Source organism: Arvicola amphibius, chromosome 9 (assembly GCF_903992535.2).
Source record: "Arvicola amphibius chromosome 9, mArvAmp1.2, whole genome shotgun sequence".
In the NCBI taxonomy this organism is placed as follows: Eukaryota; Metazoa; Chordata; class Mammalia; order Rodentia; family Cricetidae; genus Arvicola; species Arvicola amphibius.
Window position 1 is genome coordinate 116,493,127 of NC_052055.2, and position 20,777 is coordinate 116,513,903.

At 50.0% G+C, this 20,777-nt stretch overlaps 1 protein-coding gene across 6 annotated transcripts in view; it reads right to left on the bottom strand.

The window, feature by feature from the left end:
• The window catches only part of Pcbp3 (poly(rC) binding protein 3), a 183,931-nt gene that overhangs the window by 15,313 nt on the left and 147,841 nt on the right, over positions 1-20,777 (bottom strand). For 5 of the 6 annotated variants that reach the window (XM_038343759.1, XM_038343757.1, XM_038343758.1 and 2 more), the window contains 8 exons: positions 17,228-17,382; positions 16,058-16,081; positions 15,060-15,092; positions 14,372-14,488; positions 11,102-11,233; positions 9,872-10,000; positions 6,701-6,775; positions 3,655-3,696 (listed from right to left, as the gene is read on the bottom strand). In XM_038343759.1, coding sequence (XP_038199687.1) covers positions 3,655-3,696; positions 6,701-6,775; positions 9,872-10,000; positions 11,102-11,233; positions 14,372-14,488; positions 15,060-15,092; positions 16,058-16,081; positions 17,228-17,382 — 707 coding nt within the window. The remainder of the gene's footprint in view (positions 1-3,654; positions 3,697-6,700; positions 6,776-9,871; positions 10,001-11,101; positions 11,234-14,371; positions 14,489-15,059; positions 15,093-16,057; positions 16,082-17,227; positions 17,383-20,777) is intronic. The other variant, XM_038343760.1, reaches the window with a different exon arrangement.

Consider the following 20,777-nt stretch of genomic DNA (forward strand, 5'->3'; position numbering starts at 1 on the left):
GGATAACTTTCAACTTATAATGGCTTTATCGGGACACGGCTTCATGTAAACTCAGACCATCTGTGATTTTTCTCCCTTCTTGATGTGATTGTACTGGATTCAAGGAAGGTGTCGGAAACATAGACAAGAGGGACCAAGCGGTCTGCCCATTGCTCACCTGTCTATGTGCCTTCTGCATCACTCCTGTGTCCTAGGGCATGGTGCTGTTTCCCTTTTGTATTTCTGAAACCACACCTGACTGATGCTTATGGGATGCAAAAGTGCCTGGACACTCTCCAAAGCTGAGTGACCATTCTAGAGAAATGGACACGCAGGCACCTTCTACGGCTGCTGAGTGGCCGGCCACCCGAGAGGAGTGGATGTAAAAGCAGATGGCACTTCACAAGGCTTCTGAGTACAGAGACTTATGCTGGACTGTGCTGGGCACGCACCACAGGGCTTCTGCAGTCAGGACTGTGTTGTGGAATCTTGAGAGCTCAGAAAGCACCCAGAAGCCTGAGTAAATCTATCCTGAGTGGCACACAGGAAGGATATAACGCTGTAGGAAGGATATAACACTGTAGGAGACACTGTTGGCAGGTAGATAACTTCTACATAAGAGTCAATTTAAAACATTGCTTAAAATGTGGTCTGGAAAAGGTACACGTTCTCATCTAGACAAGGTGTGTTCAGATCTAAGGGGCGAATCTCGTGGTAGTTTCCATGTCTGATTTGTGGCCCTGCATATTCAGGTGAGTGTGATACCGGCCACTGCAGCTGAGATAAACTCTGTATTCAATGACACTATCAAGGATTCACAGTTTCTATAGCCATATTTGCATCCAAAGAAATTTAAGCTTTAAAAATCTCCCCAAGTACTTGGCCCAGATAAAACTCATCCTGACCTTCATTACCCATGTCACCGAACGGCCATTTTATTAAACATCCTGGCCTTCATTAGCCACGTCGCAGAACGGCCATTTTATTTTCCTTTCATGTGGATCATGCAAAGTCTTCAATTTTGTATGTGATAAAGGTACCTTAGAAGATGGACTTTTGGCTTACAAATCATATAACCTTGCCAAAGAAAATAGGCTAACGTTCATAGGAAAAGCCATTTCATGATTAACAGCTAAGATAAGATTCTAGATCATTCTTGCTGTTCTAACGGATACCTTAGAATGGGCAATTTGTCAACAACATAAATTTGCTGCTCCCAAACACAGAAGCTAAATGTCTAAGATCAAGGTGCCAGAAAGTTGTGTGTGGTAAGTGCCCTGCTCACTTTCCAGAACAGCACCCCAGATGCTATGTCCTTACATGGTGGTAGAGATGAAGGGGCAGTCAGCTCCTCAGATGCTTTGCAAGAGCATCAATTGACTCACGAGGCTGAACCCCAAAGACCCACCTAGTCCACAGAGACCTTGCTTTCTCATACTGGCACCTTTGTGATTAGGTCTGAATATTTGAACGTTAGAAAGATACAAGTACTTCAAACCTCACAGTGCATAGGCGGCAATAGAAACGCTTGTATATTACTTTAAATTAAGCTATACTAATCTATAAACTACCCATTAAGAGATCCTGAGAACTCTATGAGAAAGGGTACTACTGACACAGAAATCAACCAGAAAGACCAACTATGATCTGTCTCTTGCACACATGCCTCACTGGTCTGTAAATCGGGTGGATCTGAAATATACATGCTCCACCAACTCCAGGGTCTACTCTGCCCAAGGCACACCGAGAGCTTCAGTTTCCTCAGCTGCAGAAAACCCACAAGGCACCTTCAGGTCATCCTTGAACATCTGGCCTTTCTGGGGTAAATACCGATAAGCCTGAATCTCTCCAACAGCCTCCCAGCAGGGGTAGAATAATTCCCCAAGTCTAGAGCTTCACTGAACCCCAACAGCCTGGCTTCCAGGTCTACCCCAGCAGCACAAGACAAGGCCATCCCGGAAGTGACTTCCTGGCCCTCCCTGGTCCCCTTCTCTCAGTTCTATCACCCACTCACAGTGGTCACCCTTGTCTGTAATGAGTTCATAGGTTCTACTTCCACTTGGCATCAGCAGCTGAGGACAGGATGAGCAGAGCCCTAGTGGTATATTCTGCTCAGGGTGAACGTGCTAGGGGGTGCCCGGAGACCCACAGCCTCGGCATCTAAGTAGCCGAAGGCACATGTGTTTGCCATGATGATCAGAGTGAGGTACTATGAATTCAGACATAGCAGCGCCAGACAGTCTGTAACCAGGAACCACCAAACATGGCCTTGTGGGTATGGCTATGCCCGGGCAGGGATTTTCAATCTGTGTTTCTCAATTGTTTGTGTCTTGTTTTATCAAAAGGTTAAAAAAAAAAAAAAGGCAGCATTTATTTTTCACTACAGGAATCTCCATGCAGCAACAGTGAATCCATATTTCAGATGCTTATTTAGTGGCAGTTAATTCTTAAGACCCCTGGGCCCTGCCTACAAATCTTTCCCTGATACACATCTATTTCCAGTCCCACTCAAAAGCCAAAGTCTGCATAAGAATGGCAGCAAGATTAGTTCCCTGGCCAGTGCTAGAGTGTCTCAGGGCACTGAGCAGTGCACACATGGGGGTGTCCTGGGGGAGCTCCTAAACCCAACACATGTTCAAACTGAGTTAAGAAGAGGTGGCCCAAACTGGAAATACAGGTATGCGGTAGAGTACTTGACTAGCATGCTTGAGGTCCTAGGTTCAGTTCCCAATACTATGAAGCTGGGCACCTTTCTCCCCTCCTGCATCTCCTAGAACAGCTCTACCCACTAGCATCTCTAAGGCCCCTAAACAATGACCTTCCCTCATGGCTCCTACCCATTATCTCCTGCCCCCTGCAGGCTTAGTGTAACTATCACTGCAAGTGGCCCCTGTGCTCCCTTTCCTACTCAGCTCTCCACTGGAGGTGAGTCAAGAGGCAGACTTAAGACTCTCCCTCTGTCCCCCACAGGCACCCTTGGGAGGCTTTTAATCCTCCAAATACAGACCATACACTCATACCGTCATGTCACCAGGAGATATCCAAACAGACCTAGGCCAAACAGGTGGTAGGTCCAGCTAGAGAGATGTAGGTTCAAGCCCAGGAGTCCATTTCCACGTTTGGTATCTTACCAACTATAGAAGAAGCAAAAGCCCCCCCCCCCCCGCCTCCACTTTTCTCTCAGCAGGCCTTGTACATGGGTGAAATCCGTGCTTCAATTTGAGCTCTCTGAAGAGCAAGTTTGGCTTGCCCAGGTACATTTAATAGCCTTTTAGGACACTGTCATGGAATAGTTCTGATAATGTCACCTGACTTAAGTGCACAGGGAGTGCCTTTCCCACCCTGGCCACAGGTGGTAAGCTACACTCTGCTAGGCCAGCATGTAACACCCATATTATGGGGGTGGGTAGGACCACCAAAGGCTAGGCCTGTGTGTGGGAGGGAAGCCCTGGACTGCAGCAATTTGACATCAGGCCAAGTCCTCAATACAAGCAAGAATTAGTGCTAAGAGGTTAAAAAGTTATCCAAGGTCATATGGATACAACAGACATCAGAGACAGGGAGAAAACTGATTAATATTGTGTAATATTAATATTAGTAGCAATCGACAGCAACATGCAGGAAGGTACACAATAATGAAGAAAAGGCTAGAAGAGAGGCAGAGTGAAAACTCACATCTGGGTGGGGGATGGCGTACTGTCCCTGGATTGTGTAGGCCTGGAGAGGAGAATGAGAAAGAGAGAGACAGTCAGCTTGGGATGTGGTGGGACCTCAGCTAGACAGCCATTGGCGACCCACCCTCATATGACAAGAACCTTCTAGAACCGGTGTTTTCCATCAGTGTGCATCTCCACCCGTCCTTGTTTGCTTAAGATGGGGGCAGAGCGTCTCAATTACGCCTGGTGTCACTGCCTCCTCCCTGAGCTGAGGCCAGCTCCTGCTTCTAAGCCTGATACCCCCCAACCCTTCTCAAAGCTGTAGACTACAGATGAGCCACTTAACCCCTAGTAAGAGGGGCACTGATTATTGGTCATCAGAGCAAATACTTTGGGGAAAGATTTCGCCCTCAAGATATTCAAATGAAAACAAAAGTTTTTAAAGTAACCAGAGCAAGTTTTGCCACAGCTGTACTAACAAATAGGTCTGAATCAGTCATAGCACTGACCGAATTTGTTTTTATTACCACATTTTACGTAGAGTCTCTTCAAATAGGGAGCACCCTCTCTGAAGGTCAGTGTGGTCTCCCCAAGGCTCATTTAGCTTCCCCACTGTGACTGTGCCAAGCACAGCAGCCACCCAGCCTCACCCTGAAACCCCAGGGACAGCAGAGCCCTCAACAGCCCTTTGGGAACTCAGACAACAGACAGACAACACAGTCAAGGGAGGGCAAGACGACGGACAGCTGTCTGACTTTGGGCAGTGATGTACCATCCTGGTGAAGGCACAGACATAAGGACATGGCTTCTATCGCCTGGCTGGTCTAGACCTGTGACCACCCTTGAGGTCTCAGGGCATCTGAGAGGGTTACCTCAGGGGACCATGTGTCACTTCTATGAACCCAGACCCTCCCACATTTTTTTATAAATGTGCTAAGAGTTCTTGTCACAACCAAACTCAGGAGCTCAAAGCCATGTGACTACTTAACAGGGACCCGGCCATAGGGCAGCTTTGAAATAGACACAGTTCCGGCAAAAACAAAGTCTGTGCTGGATGGCATGGCTGTGCTGGCAGAGGAAAAAAAAATAACCTTTAAGATATGGCACTTTCATGGAGAAAGATAGGTATCTGCTCTGTGAGGAATGGGGCTCTTGGAAAACTGCCACCAGGAATGATCTCCCAGTTGTTACCTAAGGGAGTATCACCGAAGAAGGGACATGCCAGGCTGCTGGGGGTTCTAGGCTTCTCCTTTGTCTCACCTAAAGTGTCAGATACCTAGGCAGCCTCCTCGGGGTGGGGTCCTGGAGGGGACCGGCCCAGAGCTAATTTACATCTTTACTCCTGAGCGTGTATTCTGGCTTTCCTACTAGACTGCCTCCTCGCAGGATGGCTCATGAGAGTCTGTCCTGTGTATAGCCAAGGCAATCAAGGCCAGACCAGACAGTTCCAAGGGAATGGTGATGGGCTTTGAAAGGCTAACATTGTCGGGGGATAAGATAAGAGCACAGTGACCTTCACTGCTGTGACTGGAATAGGGTACTATGACTGTTTCATAGGAGATCCTGGCCATGATCCCTCCTGGAGTGGTTCTGCCCTTGGAACTGGGGCTGTGACTCCACACCATATAGTTTTCATTGCATAAGGGCTTTCTGAATAAAATCCCATATTTCCTCCTATGGGGCTATTGTGGATCTGACAGAGAGCTGGTTCACACTGGTCACTGTCAGCTAGCCTTGAATATGGAGAGAACAGTGGAGGCAGAGCTTTGATGGCAATGGACTGTGTGACCATATGGCTGATGCCAGCATGATCCAAAGTACTGCCCTGAGCCAGTGGGTATGAGGCTGGCAAGACCTGCTGTAAGTGGGGTGTGTAACATCCTGGGTCTGTTAACAGCACAGGACTCTCTGCCAACAATGGGGTGGACCTGAGTCAGGAGACTCTGCGTGTATGTGTGCATGCATGAGTGCACATGTGCACATACGTACATGTATAAAATAGGGGAGCGGGGAGGGAGATGGGGGCAACAGGTCTGACCCACACATGCTACACACGCTTGTTTCCCAGAAAGGTATAGGAAGACTCCCTTATAATGTGAAGAAAGACGAGAAAAAAGTTCTCTGTCTTTTTCCTTTTGAATACTAAAGTAAAACCCTGTGTCTATTCTGCCAGCTGGGTCACCTATGGGGAGTCTCTGACTTACTTAACTCTCCCTTGAACAAAGACACACATCGCGGCCAACAGGACACAGAGCTCTTCTGGGTGGACCCCTGGCTGTCCGTGTTTAAGACATCTGTGTGGACGGGTCTCATGGCCAAGGTGGGCATCTGAGCTTTGGTGAGCACATAAGGAAGTCAGAACGGGGTCTTCTCCAGTCTCTCTCCCTTCCTGGCCAGCACAGGTCACAGACAGAAGCTGTTCCCCATCTTACCTTCCAGCCCCCTTCTCTAGGAAACAGACAGTGGCCACTAAATCCTCAAGGACAGGTTTATAAATGTGAGCTCTCTGCCTGTGAGGATGTCTACTCAGGCAAACAAGGGGTGGCAGGGATGGATCCCAACCACAGTGAAAGATGGGCTAGCCCGAGGTAACTCATCTCCTCACAGGGATGTGCTTGCCACTCCCTGCGTATATGGTAAGATCTTGGATGTGCTTCAGAAAATGGAACCCGAGTTCCCACAGCTCTGGGGGACTAAAACACAAGCCATGGTCACCCACGATGTTTCTGCACACTAACTACAGAAGCCGTCCAGCAACATCCACAGAGGTTTGCAGGATTGTTAGGCAGCACCTAACTAAATTTGCATCAGTTTGCAGGTCTCTCCTGTCTCAGTCAGGGATCTCGCTGGGAAACGTGTCCAAGGGGTGTAGCTGTGAGCTGCAGGTGTGCCCCCCCAGGCCCCACCCACTGCCTGAGGTGAGCCAGAGAGCTCTGTGTCCATCGCAGGGTGGGAGACGTGCACGTGAGAAGGCGAGAAAACCTGAGTGCACTAACGGGCAGCGGCGGGTGCTGCAGTAAAAGGCTGAGGTTGGCAGTGGAGGCCGCGAGCGGGTCGGCTCTTACCTGACCACCTGCAAAAATGACAGGGGTGGAGGCGGGCTTTGGGCGGTAGGGAATGGTGGCACCTTTCGGTGGGGACTAGGAAAAGGGACAGGAGAGGGAGAGAGCGGTTAGAACAGTTTGGCTGTTGGCCTTGGGCTGCCTTCCCATGCCCACCCCTCTGTGGAATCCCCAGCCCTTCAGATATGGCCAGCAAAGGCTCCACAGGCCAGAACAGTGAGGGGAGGGGACATCCAGGGACATCAAAAGGAGATGACTCTGCCCCCAGCACACTGAGGCAGGCCGGATTCTTTATCTTCATTGTTTTCTTCCTTGGGATGGACATTCCTTTTCCCAGGCCTGCACTGTTTGCTACCTATCCTCAATAGACCTGTGGCTAACCAGGCAAGAGCACGGTTTCACAGGCATGCAGGGCAGGTGGATCACCTGCCCGATGGAAAGGGACTGCTAACAGCTGACTCCCCATAGGCTATGCATGCCATGCCCCCTGTTGCCACCCTTTTCCTGGTATGGTCCCATGGGGATCCGAAGGTAGAAGGCATAAGGCAGTGACTTCATAGAGGAGCAGCTTGCATCCTTTGACAGAAAATACTCTTGAGTCCCTGGAAAAAGCCTGGAAAAAACTTTGAGCACAACTGCCATGGGAACCAATGCTGAGCAACCCAAGTTCTCTGCTTATCCTATAGCAGTGGTCATTAGAGTGGCTTAGAATCATTCATTCTGTTTCACCAGTGAAACATTAGGTAGCTCACAGAGGCCGAACGAGATTCCACAATGTCCAAGTCTGTGGAATTTTCCTTGACTGCCCTTGTGTCCAGAATATAGGTGTCTCCTCTTGGCAATGTGGCCATCGCTTTTAGCAGGTGTTTTGTTATAGCAACAAGTAACTATCCCACAGGCCATCCCTGCAAGGATAATGGTCACAGCCTACCAGAGCCGCTGAGGCTGTGACCTTGGAACATTCCTTACCCTGGAGCTGACAGTAATATGAAGGACATAGTCTGAGCTGTCCCTTGGGAATGCCCATATTTCCCATTGATGGGGTCCTAAAAATGTATCTCTAAATGCCTCTGTGCAAACCTGGCTTGCTGAGGCTTCCTGGACAGTCCCCAGGTCTGTGGTACAAGATTATGCCAGGAGCTCCCCAGGGTCCAGCACAGACTGTAGCTGCTACATTGTGTCCGCCAAGTATTCCAGATCCTAGAGCCAATCACCTGTGCTCCAGGCTGCTACCCTCCCAACACAGGAGCTCCCTGTGCCCATTCAGAAGGCCCAGATTCATTTTTACCCACCCACAGAAAAGTGACCTTCTGGGCTCAGACCATCAATATCCCCAGGGAGGCAAGGCATGTAAGCTGTTTTCACAGGTGCAGGAGGCACCAGATTTGTGAGGTAGGAGGTCCATAAAAGCAAAAGTTGCTCTCTTTCCAGCTTTTACCCAAGTACATATGCTGAGGGCACTGCTTTCTTTAACTGGGGGGTGGGGGGAGCGATAGAAAGGGCACACTCCTTAAGCAAGTTTGAAAGGCCTTTGACAATTTGGGTCTTGGATTCATCCATGCCTTTTTGTAGTTGTTCTGCAGGTAGAAATGAGGCTGTTTTCACTGTGATGTCTTCCTTCCTGGTGAGGGGCCACTCCTTTCAGCTTCTATAAACGGCATCATGCAAATGAGAGCGGGATGTCCCTGTTAGGTCAGTCTCCGCTGATGACATCCATAATGTGCATGGACATGTTTCTCTGATACCATCTAGAGATGTGAGTTCTGACACAGTCCAGGCATTGGTCCCATTTCCTTTAGCTTGGAAGTCTGTTAGGAACTTCTGGCAAGGACACATATTCTGTCTTGAACGGTGGGGCTGGCCCCCAATGTCCACTGTTCTGAGCGGTGGGCGGCTGGCCCCCCGATGTCCACTGTTCTGAGAGGTGGACAGCTGGCTCCCCCGATGTCCACTGTCCTGAGCGGTGGGCAGCTGGCCCCCCCGATGTCCACTGTCCTGAGCGGTGGGCAGCTGGCCCCCGATGTCCACTGCAGAACTGCTACTGTCACTCACTGCCACTGAGCTCAGGATGTGCTTCTCACTGCTTGGGGCAGATGACAGTACAAAGAGCTGCAAGTCCTTAGCCATGACCCTCAGCCTCTGGGCTGCTGAGAACAGACCACACTATCGCCCTGACCAACGTCGGGGGAAACTGCATGAGAATAACATTTTAAAAGCTATCTTTAGCCGGGCAGTGGTGGCGCACGCCTTTAATCCCAGCACTCGGAAGGCAGAGGCAGGCGGATCTCTGTGAGTTCGAGACCAGCCTGGTCTACAAGAGCTAGCTCCAGGCTGCAGAGAAACCCTGTCGCGAAAAAAAAAAAAGCTATCTTTAACTTCACAACTATTCTTTAGGGAAATAGAACTATGCAAACATTTTCACAAAGAGTTAAATGTGAGGTTTGCCCATGATGGCAATTACACAGAACAGATGGCAAGGCAGCCGGTTGGTGGAGTTAATTCTGTGGAGATGTGGTAGTGATGTCAGCTTGGGCTATGGGAAGGCAGAGATCAGCAGTGCTCCAAATGGCTAAAGGTCCTGTTTGGGGAAGAGTCACAGAGGAAGTCTGAGGGAAGACCATGGTGCAGGGGCTACTGTGACTTCTGTTCCACCCTTGACGGGAACTTAAGGAGGCTGCTGCTGTCTGGTGGTTCTTCTGTCTGTAGCCACAGCTTTCTTTGCACACTGCATTTTCCTGGGTCTGTCTAGGTCCTACCCTGAGTACGGGCTAGCACTTCTCTTGACATCTGCAGACCGGCAGGCCTGACAGGCAGGAGACCAGGAGACTTCCTCTTACACGCCATTACCCCTGCCTCTGTCTGGTGAGAGTGGTTACTACTTTAAAAGCTGAAACCCCACAATCTGCCCCCCCCACCCATGCCCTCCCACTCACATCCAGACACTGGCCACAGGCTACCAACAGGTGACACTTTCCAGGGTGCCCTCCAGCCCACGCCTGGAATCTGTCCGTTCTTGATGTCTGATCCTCCCACAGCCCAAGTGACCACATGAACACTCAGGTCAACTGAGGCACAGGAGCCTTAGTGACAAAGCTAGAGAGTAACAGAGAGCGAGCTCGGCGTAGAGCAAGACGGGTAGGGGGCGTGTGCTGGCCCGTGATGTTCGTACTGTACCTCCAGCATGACCACACAGATCTGCTTCACACACTGGATGATGGCTTCTGGGGTCCCTGAGATAGTCACTGCCCGCTCTGTGGAGTTGGGCAGCATGTCACCTGCCACCTGGACCTGAGCACCTGTGGACTGCAGAGAAGGGGCATTGGAAGGAGAACAGCACCACGCATCTCCAACTCTTGGGGATGCATCCAGGGTGGGCTGCACCATGAAAATCTTTCATTAGGAACAGGGCCTTAGCTGGTCATCTTGCCACCCCAAAGGTCACCTTCCTGTCTCCTCTCCTTCAACCCTGCCTCTGCATACTTCTGAGGGAGCTATGACTTCCTGGAAAGTGCCACTGTCTCAGCCAGTGTGCTGAACAGGAGGCTCTGGATCTGTAGAGGAATCTACAGGGAAACAAATAGGAGTGCTCTTTCCAACACCAGGAACTCTTCCTCCCTGGAAGCAGGTCACAGGGCCAGGAAGCCTGAGCCCTGCCTGCTCTTGATGTGTGGCTACCACAGACCTCAAGTGACTACTCGGATCCTCAGGACAAGTGAGGCACACAGACGTCAGTGACAATGTTAGGGAGCCACACACACAATGAACTGGCATCTTCTAAGTCACAGAAGAGGACAGGAAGGAAATCAACAACGAGTGGCTGACCTCCTACTTAAGAGATGGGCTTGGGCCAGGCATGGTGGTGCACACCTTTAATACAAAACGCAGGAGGCAGAGATAGGTGGATCTCTGAGTTTGAGGACAGCCTGGTCTACAGATAGAATTCTAGGAGAGTTAGAGCTGTTATGGAGAAACCCTGTCTCAAAAAAAACTCAAAAACGGGGGATGGGGGAGAAGGAGGAGGAGGACCTGGCCTCCCTTGAAGTAACATGTTTTCAACATCAAACCCACATAAGGTTAAGGCTCCATTAGTGTCATCCCAGGAGGCAGGACCTGACTGATGGACAAAAGGGCATCTCTTAGCAGAGTGTGTCCAGAGCCACAGAACTTGGATGCTAAAACCTGCCTGTCCAAGGACCTCCACCCTCATCCTTGCTCTTGTCCTTGGCAAAGCAGGGCTACTCCTGGCACAAGTCCCCGTGTGCATGTGTGAGTGTGGCAAGGTTCCCCACATCCCATCTTTCACTGGTGTTATATTGCAAACCCGTTTTGAGCCATCAGGCTGTGCAGTATCAGTGCATACACTTACAGATTGTTTGGGAGACATGCAATAAGGGTGGGCAATACCTCCCGGATTTCCTTGATCTTAGAGCCGCCTTTCCCGATCAGGGACCCGCACTGGCTGGCAGGGACCACTAGTCGCAATGTCACTGGGGGCTTGCTGGTGGCAGGGCTGTTGCTCATGGAATTAATGATGTCCTAGGGAGGAGAAAACAGGCATGTTGAATTCATATTAGTGAGCACAGCAGTGTGGCTTGGGAACACTGTGAGGACATGTAAGCAGCATCTCTGCCCCTACCTGCTTTCCTGGACACTGGGAAGAACTTAAGGAGCCCTCTCCCACATAGCGAAGGGGCTCGGTAAGAGAACCTGGCAACCATGGAACCTTCAAAGCCAGGCCAGGCTTAAAAGGATCAGGAGATATACGCCAGGTGGCCATATGAGCCAACAACACACATGGATTCACAAGGCTGGGTGGTCAGAAGTCACAGGGGACTCAGGACAGGTCACAGGTTAAGAAGATACATGATCAGGTCTGACCTTAGTATGAAAGTCTACTGGGTATGAGGGTGTCGGCAGACAGATATGTAAGGCAGACTTGTCTGGGGCCAATAGAGAGCAGGTGGGTGGGAGGGCACCCCCAAAGGGCGTTACTAGCTGGTCAGATGGAACTGGTGAGTACAAGGCCTGTTTCCATGAAAACGCAGAGAAGCCTCGACATGAGGGAGCCTGATAACAGAGGATGCAGCCTGATTTGGGGGAAAGCAGCTGAGACCAACATATCCTGGAGAGCCACACCCAAACCTCTGGAGAGTGGGGCTAAATGGCCAGAATTTGACCTCAAACAAATTCTCCCTTCTCCTGGCTGATCACCAGGGAGCCTTGCTTCTAGTGAGCCACTGTTCCTACCCAGATGCTTTACCTGTTGCACGGGGTGGTGGGTAGTGGTGGCTAACCCCCTGCTCCATCCAGCTCTGCACACACCACTTCAGCTTCATTTGGACAGCTTGTTCCTATCTCTCCATTTCCTCTTGGCCTGGACTCAGCCTCTATCCAGACAGAGTACCCAGAGGCCCCTGTGCCTGTGGTTCAGCTCTGCATCTAGACCCACCCTCTTGGTACTGAGTTCTTCTGTTTGTCTCCAGCCTGGGGACTGCTTTGCTTGCTATTCTACAGTGAACTTGGGGCATGACCTTTCATCCCTATGGTGGCATTGGTACGACTACTATGTGATATGGTGTCCTCGACTGAAAAAGACTAGCTAGGATTTGAAAACACTAGAGAGAGATGCAAGACACAGATGAGGGCATTTTCATGCCCCATGTCACCTGTTTAGCAAAACAAGGATGGACAGAATGAGAAGGTGAGACTCGCTCAAGCCTTCTGAGCCTCTCAGTGGGTTTTATATATGTTTCCTGTCTCCTGGGTTGAGGGTGTTTTAGCTACTATGTGTGTTTCAGGAGGTAACAAAGCATTTCCTTGCAGAAAGCTATAGCCATTAAAGTTGCTAAAAATGGCTTGGTTTTATTTAGTTTGGGAGCATACCAACTTTTACGCCAAATGTCAGGGCACACGCTTTGCAGGAGTCAGCACTTAAGAGCTCTGGAGGTGGGTCCCCATTACTAACACTGCCTCCTTACCACAGTGCTCTGGGAAGTTAGAAGGATCACCAGCAATTAAAATTCCCAACACGTTCAGGGCTGGAGGTGTAGTTCAGTGACAGCATGTACTCAGAATGGGCGAGGGTCTCAGCTTGATCCCTGACATAAACAAAAGTCAAGTTTCCAAGATGCCTTGAGATCCTTAGACCCCAAGATAAACCAATTCTGTGGCCACGCTGCCCACTACTTACAGATACTTTCTTCGTGATTGGTCAGTCTGAGTTTAGGGATTCCGTGCTGATACCACATCTGCCCTGCTACAGGTTAAGGGGACAACATACTATGAGAGGCCTCAGACTGCCCTGTCTAACATCACCAGCTTAGACTGCTTCCCACCAGGAGGCGCTGTCTCCCCAAGAAAAGCGTCTCTGGAGCCTCACTAAAGGAGACAAATCAAAGAAAAATGCAGCAATGAAACTCCAGGGAGCTTAATGCTTAAGCCTTCTTCACATATCTCAGCTCAGACCACAATCCAGTATTCCATGTAGTAGAAAAGTCGCTCCAGAAGACCTCAGAGCAGAGGGCTAAACAGACAACCAGAGTACACTAGGAACTATGAATGGCGGACTGTCTTCTCCTGAGATAGCATCCCAATCTCCTTATCTAACTCATCTGCTAGAGCTTGCCATCTTCCCAGAGGAGGAGCATGTTTCAAAGGTGACACAGTGGCTAGGGAGAGTTAACTGCCACTAAATGGAAGCCAAGCTCTTTGAATCAAGGCAACAGCAAAGATGCCTGGAGAAATATAACAATTAGCAAGGCCACTGTCATCATGGGCTCAGAAGTGTATCAACTGTACCAAACACTTCCCAGGGCAGAGTCTTGAAGAAGAGAGGCTCAGAGCTACCTTGCTTATCCAGGATTGCTAAGTAGGAGGGTACTTAGAAGCCGTGAAGCTGTGTCCAAGTGACAAAGAGAAGGTGAGTCCACATCCCTGGACACAGGACAGGTTTAAAGCACTCTCTAAACTGTTTTGTAAATTACTGCCAGTATCAATGATAAGGCCCACAAGTTTACTGTAAGCATTCTTTTTATCATTAGGCATATGAAATTTTGGTTCCATAATTAGAAGTCACTGAACTTTCTCTTGCTATCTGAGCTGCCTTGAGCAAAAAGGACTATCAGCTTTGTGTCTGCAGCAGACGTCTGCACACATGGACCCCTTCAGACAACTGGTGCCAGGGCCAGATGCCCTGGCTCCTGAGGAGCAGCCCTTTTGCTATCACAAGCCCTGAGAAACTACTTGTAACCTGGCCAGAGGGGCTGCGCGCTGCCTGGAGAGGCAATATTCTATATCACTAGTCAAGGCTGTGGCTAGTCCCAAATACAAACCGTAGAGACAGTGATTGGTCCAAACAAACTGCTGTGATTAGCCAAATGAGTGGTACACAGATTGTTAGAAATGGGTTAATCAAGATGTGAGAGTTAGCCAATAAGAGGCTAGAGCTAATGGGCCAAGCAGTGTTTAGAAGAATACAGTTTCTATGTAATTATTTTGGGTAAAGCTAGCTGGCGGCTGGGCAGTGGGAAGCAGGGAAGCAGCCCGCAGCTCCATCTACACTAAGGTAGTCTTGTCACAAAACAAGCCAGCTCCTGGGCCAAGTCAGGCAAACAGATGAATGGGCGTAGGAGCCGGCTGGAACCGAGCCCACGCAGGCGCCAGCCTGGGCCTTACCTCCTCAAACTTGTATGCTATCATAGCGAAGGCCTTGAAGATGGCGTCGGTTGGGCCTGTGATGGTGACGATTCTCTCCGGGCAGTTTCCCTCTGAGATGTTGATCCTGGCGCCACTCTAAGGTGAGAGAGGAGGAAATGCAGCTGGCAGAAGATGAAAGCTTCTCTGGGCTTGCAGAAAACTTCAAGCAGACGCTAGTGCTGAGACATGCTTGGAAACCTCATCCTAAACAGTGAAATCCTTGCCAGAAATCCCAGCAAATTGGAATTTTCAGGTTTTGTTGTTTTTAAAAATAGAGTCGCCTGTAACCAAGCTGGCCTTGAACTCCCTGTGAACTGGGAGTGGATAATGGCACTGAGCTTTTGCTCTTTTGTCCCTGTCTCCTTGGTGCTGGGGCTACAGGTATGTGCCATTGTGCCCTACCAGACTTCGGTGCTGGGGTTACATGTATGTGCCACCGTGCCCTACCAGAGTAGAATGTTAATTAGTAAGAGTCCCAGTGACTGCTAGGAGAACCTGTGCCCTCTGCAGTCGAACGCTGCATGTGGAGCATGTCAGACAGGTTTCCCCTCCTTGCCTTGCATCCCTGGCACACAGGCAGGTCCATGAGAGCCACTAGCAGTGCCACCCCATCCGGGCCAACCTGACCTGGGGATATAGGATGTCATCTAGAATAAAGCACACTCACCTCTTCACGCATCTTCTTCACCGTTTCTCCTTTCTGGAAATGGAAACACAGAGAAGGAAGTCTGTCACCGCCAGGTGCACAGAGGGAACATGGGCCTCGCTCAGTCAACCCTGGATGCTGGAAGCTGCTAGCACGGTGAGGGGCTGCCTTCCTTTACGTCTAGTCCTCCCGGTCCCTGCCTGCCCCTTTGAGTTAACTGGTCTCATTACTCATTGGGCCATACAATCCTGGGGTGCCTCAGATGAAGAAAGGGAGGCATAGTCACCCAGTGACATAGCTGGCCGCTATGGGCAGGCTTTGGTCAGAATCAGGCCCATTTTCATGACAGTACCACAAATATTGTACCAGGGTGGTCTATTGCCAGGGGATGCCCAACAGGGTTAAGGCTGGTTCAAATACCCTGTTTCATGAGTGGTGATGCCCTTAGAAGCCCTTTCCAAAGCAATGTTAAGGAAGAGTTGGATCAGTGAGCAATTAGAAGCTTCCCTGTACAGGTGCAGGGTTACAGAGAAGGCCAAAATACAGCATGCTGGGAGGGCAGTGCCTAGTCCTCAGCTGCTCTCACACAGGCTTCTCATTGGTCCTTTCCCCATAGAGACATCTCTTGCTTTAGTTATAAAGAGGAGTTACTAAGCTCCTGAAGGTCACTTTGATTACAGGAGTACTGATGAGTGCAAGCACGGTGAGGCTTCCCGGGGTCTGAAACCCAGATGTACTAGCCACTGAGGTGGTAAGAATAAGCTTCAAAGTGACCACTGACCCTGCCAGTGCACAGGAAGAATGCTCCCTGCATGGTTCACCCAGAGCCAAGGTTTAGGCAAGGAGAGGGCATGAACAGGGCTGCCAGGGCAGAGCTCCTTGGGACCCTGATTTCCTCTAGCACAGTATGCCTGCCGGGGCTGTGAACCTGCGGGGGCCAGTCAGCACCAGCAGCTACTGCTGTCTTTGTCTACACTTTATAGAGACTCCGAGAAAGGCAGAGTTCACTAAATAATTACCTTCCCAATGATGCTTCCAACTTCCTGTAGAGAAAAAAAATCAAGAAAGATGATGTCAAGCACCGTAGGCTGAGACTTCAGAAAACAGTCTATCTGAACGAGAAGGATTTACGGTCTTTACAGAGTTGGGGTAGAACCAGGGCTTTGTATATACCAGACAGGCACTCTCTTCATTGAGCCACACACCTGCCCCACAGGACAGATGAAACTCTAGTTAAAAAGACGTGTCTTTGTTGGGCTGTCCAGCTCCTCTGTAACCAGTTGACCAGGGCTGATCAGGTACAGGGCTGAGCTTCATCAACAAACTGCCTGGCAGGAGGGAAAAATCACCCACACACTTAAGGAAACCCTGCCACAGACAGGAAATAACACCTCAACTCTCATGATTTGCTTTACAATGTAGGACACCTGGAGAAGCCACTGGCACAGTCCCCACGACTCTGCTGTTGTACTTCAATGCCTGCAGGGTATATGATCACCTGGACCGGTGCTCCCAGCCTGTCCCAGCCCACAGGCCAGCTCCAGCAAGGTTCTATCATGGTGTGTCACTTGGGGCAGGGCCAGCCTGACTTCCCGCCAAGGGAAACAACCTTTTTCAAAGTCTGACCTGCTCTTCCCACTATAACCAGGCCCTCAGCAATCCAGAGCTGCTGTGATCCACGAGGAAGGTATGGCCTGGGCTCAGGAGGAGGGAGTGCTCAGCTGCATCCCTTCTGTCATAGGAACTAGGGGCCAATCGGTAGAGAACACCATGTGGGGGTGTGCTACGAGAAAGGAGGAGAGGATGCTCTCCACCACAGAAAAGGCATGTCTGGGTGGAGAGGACATGCTTTCTGGGAAGCTGGATGTCCTAGAACTGTCACTCTAGTGGCCACCCCTACTGTTGCATAAAAGCTGGGATCTAGATTTCTGAGGGTAGAAGTAGAGAGCACAGCGCCAGCCTTGTCTTGTGGAGTGAGGAGGCATGACTACGGCTATGCCGGCAGCACCCTCATGCAGGATGCGGGCACTAGGGTACTGAGGTATAGATCAGGTCAAGCAGTCTTGAGTGGCTCTAAGAAGGGTACAATCTGTACTGCACATGCAACAGTTGCAGTTTTGAGACTGTGTAGCACAAGGAATACAGAGCAAATCCTGGCGGGCGGTGCCCTGGTTTCTGCCCCACATCACCTTTCCATGCATCAGCAGGCGGATGGTCAGGGTTACGTTCAGGCCACCTTCTGAGACCTTAGATTCCATCTTTCCTCCAAAGTGTAGCTCAGGGTGGTGGCTTAAGGTGCTGAGGGTGCTGTGAGGAAGGATGGATGGGGCCCAGATGGCGTCACCTGGAACAAGAAGGGACAGCTATGACCAGGGGTAATTTTATTTGGACCCGGAACCATGTTCTGGCCTCCAGGAGAGTGGTGTGCCACTGTCACCACCATAGGAGATATGCAGAGTTGTGTCCTAACCATGTAACCCTGTACAGGTCACTTAAACCCTGTAGACCAGTTTTCTCCATCATGGTGTCTCAAATGCCAGACAGTCTGAGGCGCTCTGGGGAAAGCCAGTGCTAGGCTACCCAGCCTGGTGAGCCCCTGTGCTTCTAGTGTTTCTTCTGTCTACTTTCCTGTCACATCAGGAGGCAGACTCGAGGGTACCTTGGCTCGCCCCCTTGAGAGCCCCTCTTTGCCTACAACTATCTAGAAGGCTCCTGTACTTGTGTCCCTTTATGTGCGGTTACTGGCAACCTTCCCCGGTGTGAATTCAGTCTCTGGCTGCTGACCTGCTGCTGTTCTCCCACAAAAGCTAAGATGCTCTGCCTGCACATTGCTGGTCTGTGGCATTCACAGGCTTTATGTGGAAGCCCTCTAATGGTCAGTTTTACAGGATAAATTAAGGCTTATTTGTGGAAAAGTGACACGTTGACTTTGTGCCAACGTGGGTGACCTGGGCCCAGGCCTTCCTGGTGAGCAGCTCTCGTCTCTCATCACTGAGTTCTCCACAGTGATGGACCAGTACTTATGAGGCAGCAAGCAAGCAAGAGGATGGTTTGCCCCCATCAGGGAAATACCAACAGTGCTAACTAGGCTAGGTCATACACCAGGGAGGTCTAGGAGCGACGGTGGAGGCTGGGAGAGAGGCTAGGGAAGGAGTGGCTCAGATAAGGTTTCTAGAAGCAAGAGGCACAAGCTGTCCATTCTCAGGAGATGCTCTGGAGCTGGCAAGCATGCTAAGAGAAGGCAAATCAGGAATGCAGGACCTCAGCTCTACAGGAGGTCGGGCTCTCTGGGAGCTGATGTGGCTGCTCACTGTTCTGGGCAAAACGCAGAGCAGATGAGAAGTTCTGCTGGCCAGGACATTTCCACAGGCCCCGAGGAATGCTGGACCCTGGCTAGAGCTCACAAAGAAGGCTCTCAGAAGGAAACAAGCATCTGGGCTCAGGAGACTGATGCGACACCAAATAACACATGTCTACGCAGACAGCCTGTGACAAGCTGAGCCAAGTCCTCTTACGGAAAGCCCTGTTTCTGCTAAGGTTGATTTGCAAGGGCCATAAACTGGATCACACTGTGGCTAGTCTGGGGCATCTCCTACCCATTATGGGGACAGCAGGGCCCTGTGGCTGTCTGTTACATAAATGTTTCCAGCTCAGGAAGGAGAAAGTAGGTCAGTGCCTGCCCCTGGTGCTTTCGGCTCCAGGCTGTCAGGAGTGATCAGTCACTTGGGCCAGTGCCTTTCTGCATCAGAGAATAGGGCAGACACAGACACACAGACAGACACAGACACACAGACACAAACACAGACACACAGACACACACAGTGGGGGGTACAAAAACTCTCTGGGAGTGTCCTGTAGAACAAATGAGGTTTTTTGGGTCTCTCAGGCTTGGAGAAGGAAAAGTGTCAAGCTAGAGCCCTGCAGAGGTCTGCAGGAGGCAGTAAGTGTGACGACACCCTGAAGCGGCATCTCTTAGTCCAGCCAAACTCCCCGAAAAGCAGGGCCCAGCTGCAAGCACCTCCTGCCCTCATCAGGAAGCACTCAGACCTTAGGGAAACAAGTTCTGGCTCATGGTGTCAGGGCACTGTGGGAAGCGGAAAGGAACTATGCTGTTCTGCAAAGCGAGGGGGATCATCAAGGGAGCAGGAATTTCTGCATGCCTAGATGCCTACAGACGCCTGGAAAAATCTGCACCTTCCCACCAGGGCACAGTCAGGAGAAACAAACTGAGAAGGAAGGCCAAGGGCCAGAACCTCAGCCCTTAACACCTGAATGCTCAGGTTACAATGGAAATTACCTGTCGTGCCAAGAGCTATGGAGATTTCAAAGTAGATGAAGGGCAATCAGCCAAAGCCCATCCCAAGAAGACAGAGACATTAACATCAGCTGACATCTGTGAGTCAGCCATCATAACAGTGATCCTATGAACAACCAGGACTATTCTTCGTGTGTGGTGGTGGTGTGTGTATATGTGTCCATGTGTGTATGCACTGTGCATATGGAGGCCATTGGGTGTCCTCCTCTGTCACTCTCTACATTGTTCCGTTGAGGCAGGGTCTCTGGAACTTGTGTTCTTTAGCAGGTCAGGTGTCCAGCAAGCCCCAGAGATCCCCCTCCCTCAGGGCCAGGTTTGCAGGTAGCTTCCGTTGGTGTTGAAACTGAAACTTGGGTCCTCAATGCTTGCACAGCACTCTTACCTGTCAAGCCATTGGCTCAGCAGAGAAACAAAGTTCTTACTAAATTAATGAAAGACATAAAGAAGGGGCACTGTGGATGTAAGAAGCCAATGATGGAATAGGGGTAGGCGGCAAGGTCAGTGGTCTAGATGACGGAACAGCAGAGATGCAGATGGACAGGCAGGGCTGAGGTGGAAAAGGCTGCTACATAAGAACTGCGGGTCCAGAAAAGTAGACTTTCGGGAGAAAAGGAGAAGATGCAGCTCCAGGATGAAGGAAAACCAACAAACTGCTGCCAGCAGCTCCACCCCTGGAGCACAGCTTGGGAGAAGTTTCCTTCACAGTGGGAGGAGGGGCTAACCTACCCAGCAGGGGAAAGGTTGTAAGGGAAAGAGGCTAGCCAGGCATGATCAACATACACATTCCCCATGGACGCATGGGGAATGCCACTGGTTTGTAGAACATGTGCTAATAATCGTCATTTTGGAAAAGAACAACTTTAAATGAGAGTAAATACCATAGGCCTCTGTGTCTTGTGTCTAAAATGACTTCTGATGGCTAGCTAAAGTAAAAATTACTGCACTGTCATATGAACAGTATAATGGGGCAGGATAAAGGAAGGCAAGCTTTCTACCTCCCCTTCAAACTGATAAAATGATGTCATGAATTATTAACAAATCAAAATGGAATTTTTAAGAAAGGTTTAATAACTCCAAGGAAGACAGGAAAAAACCCTAAAAGTCAAATAAAAGGATAAACAGAAAACTAAAAATGAAATGACAAGTTTAAGCCCTAACATTTCAATAACGGCATGAATTTACATACAATGTAAATAGTGTAATTTAGAAAATGAGAGTAGACTAAAAACATCCAGTCCTACACTGGAAACAGGAAACTGACCACAGTGAGTAGGTGCTGGGGAAACTGAGTATCCATATGCTGAAGAGTAACATTGGGTTCTTATCTCTCTCTCTCTCTCTCTCTCTCTCTCTCTCTCTCTCACACACACACACACACACACACACACACACTCACACACACACACAAAAAAAACAATGGATGT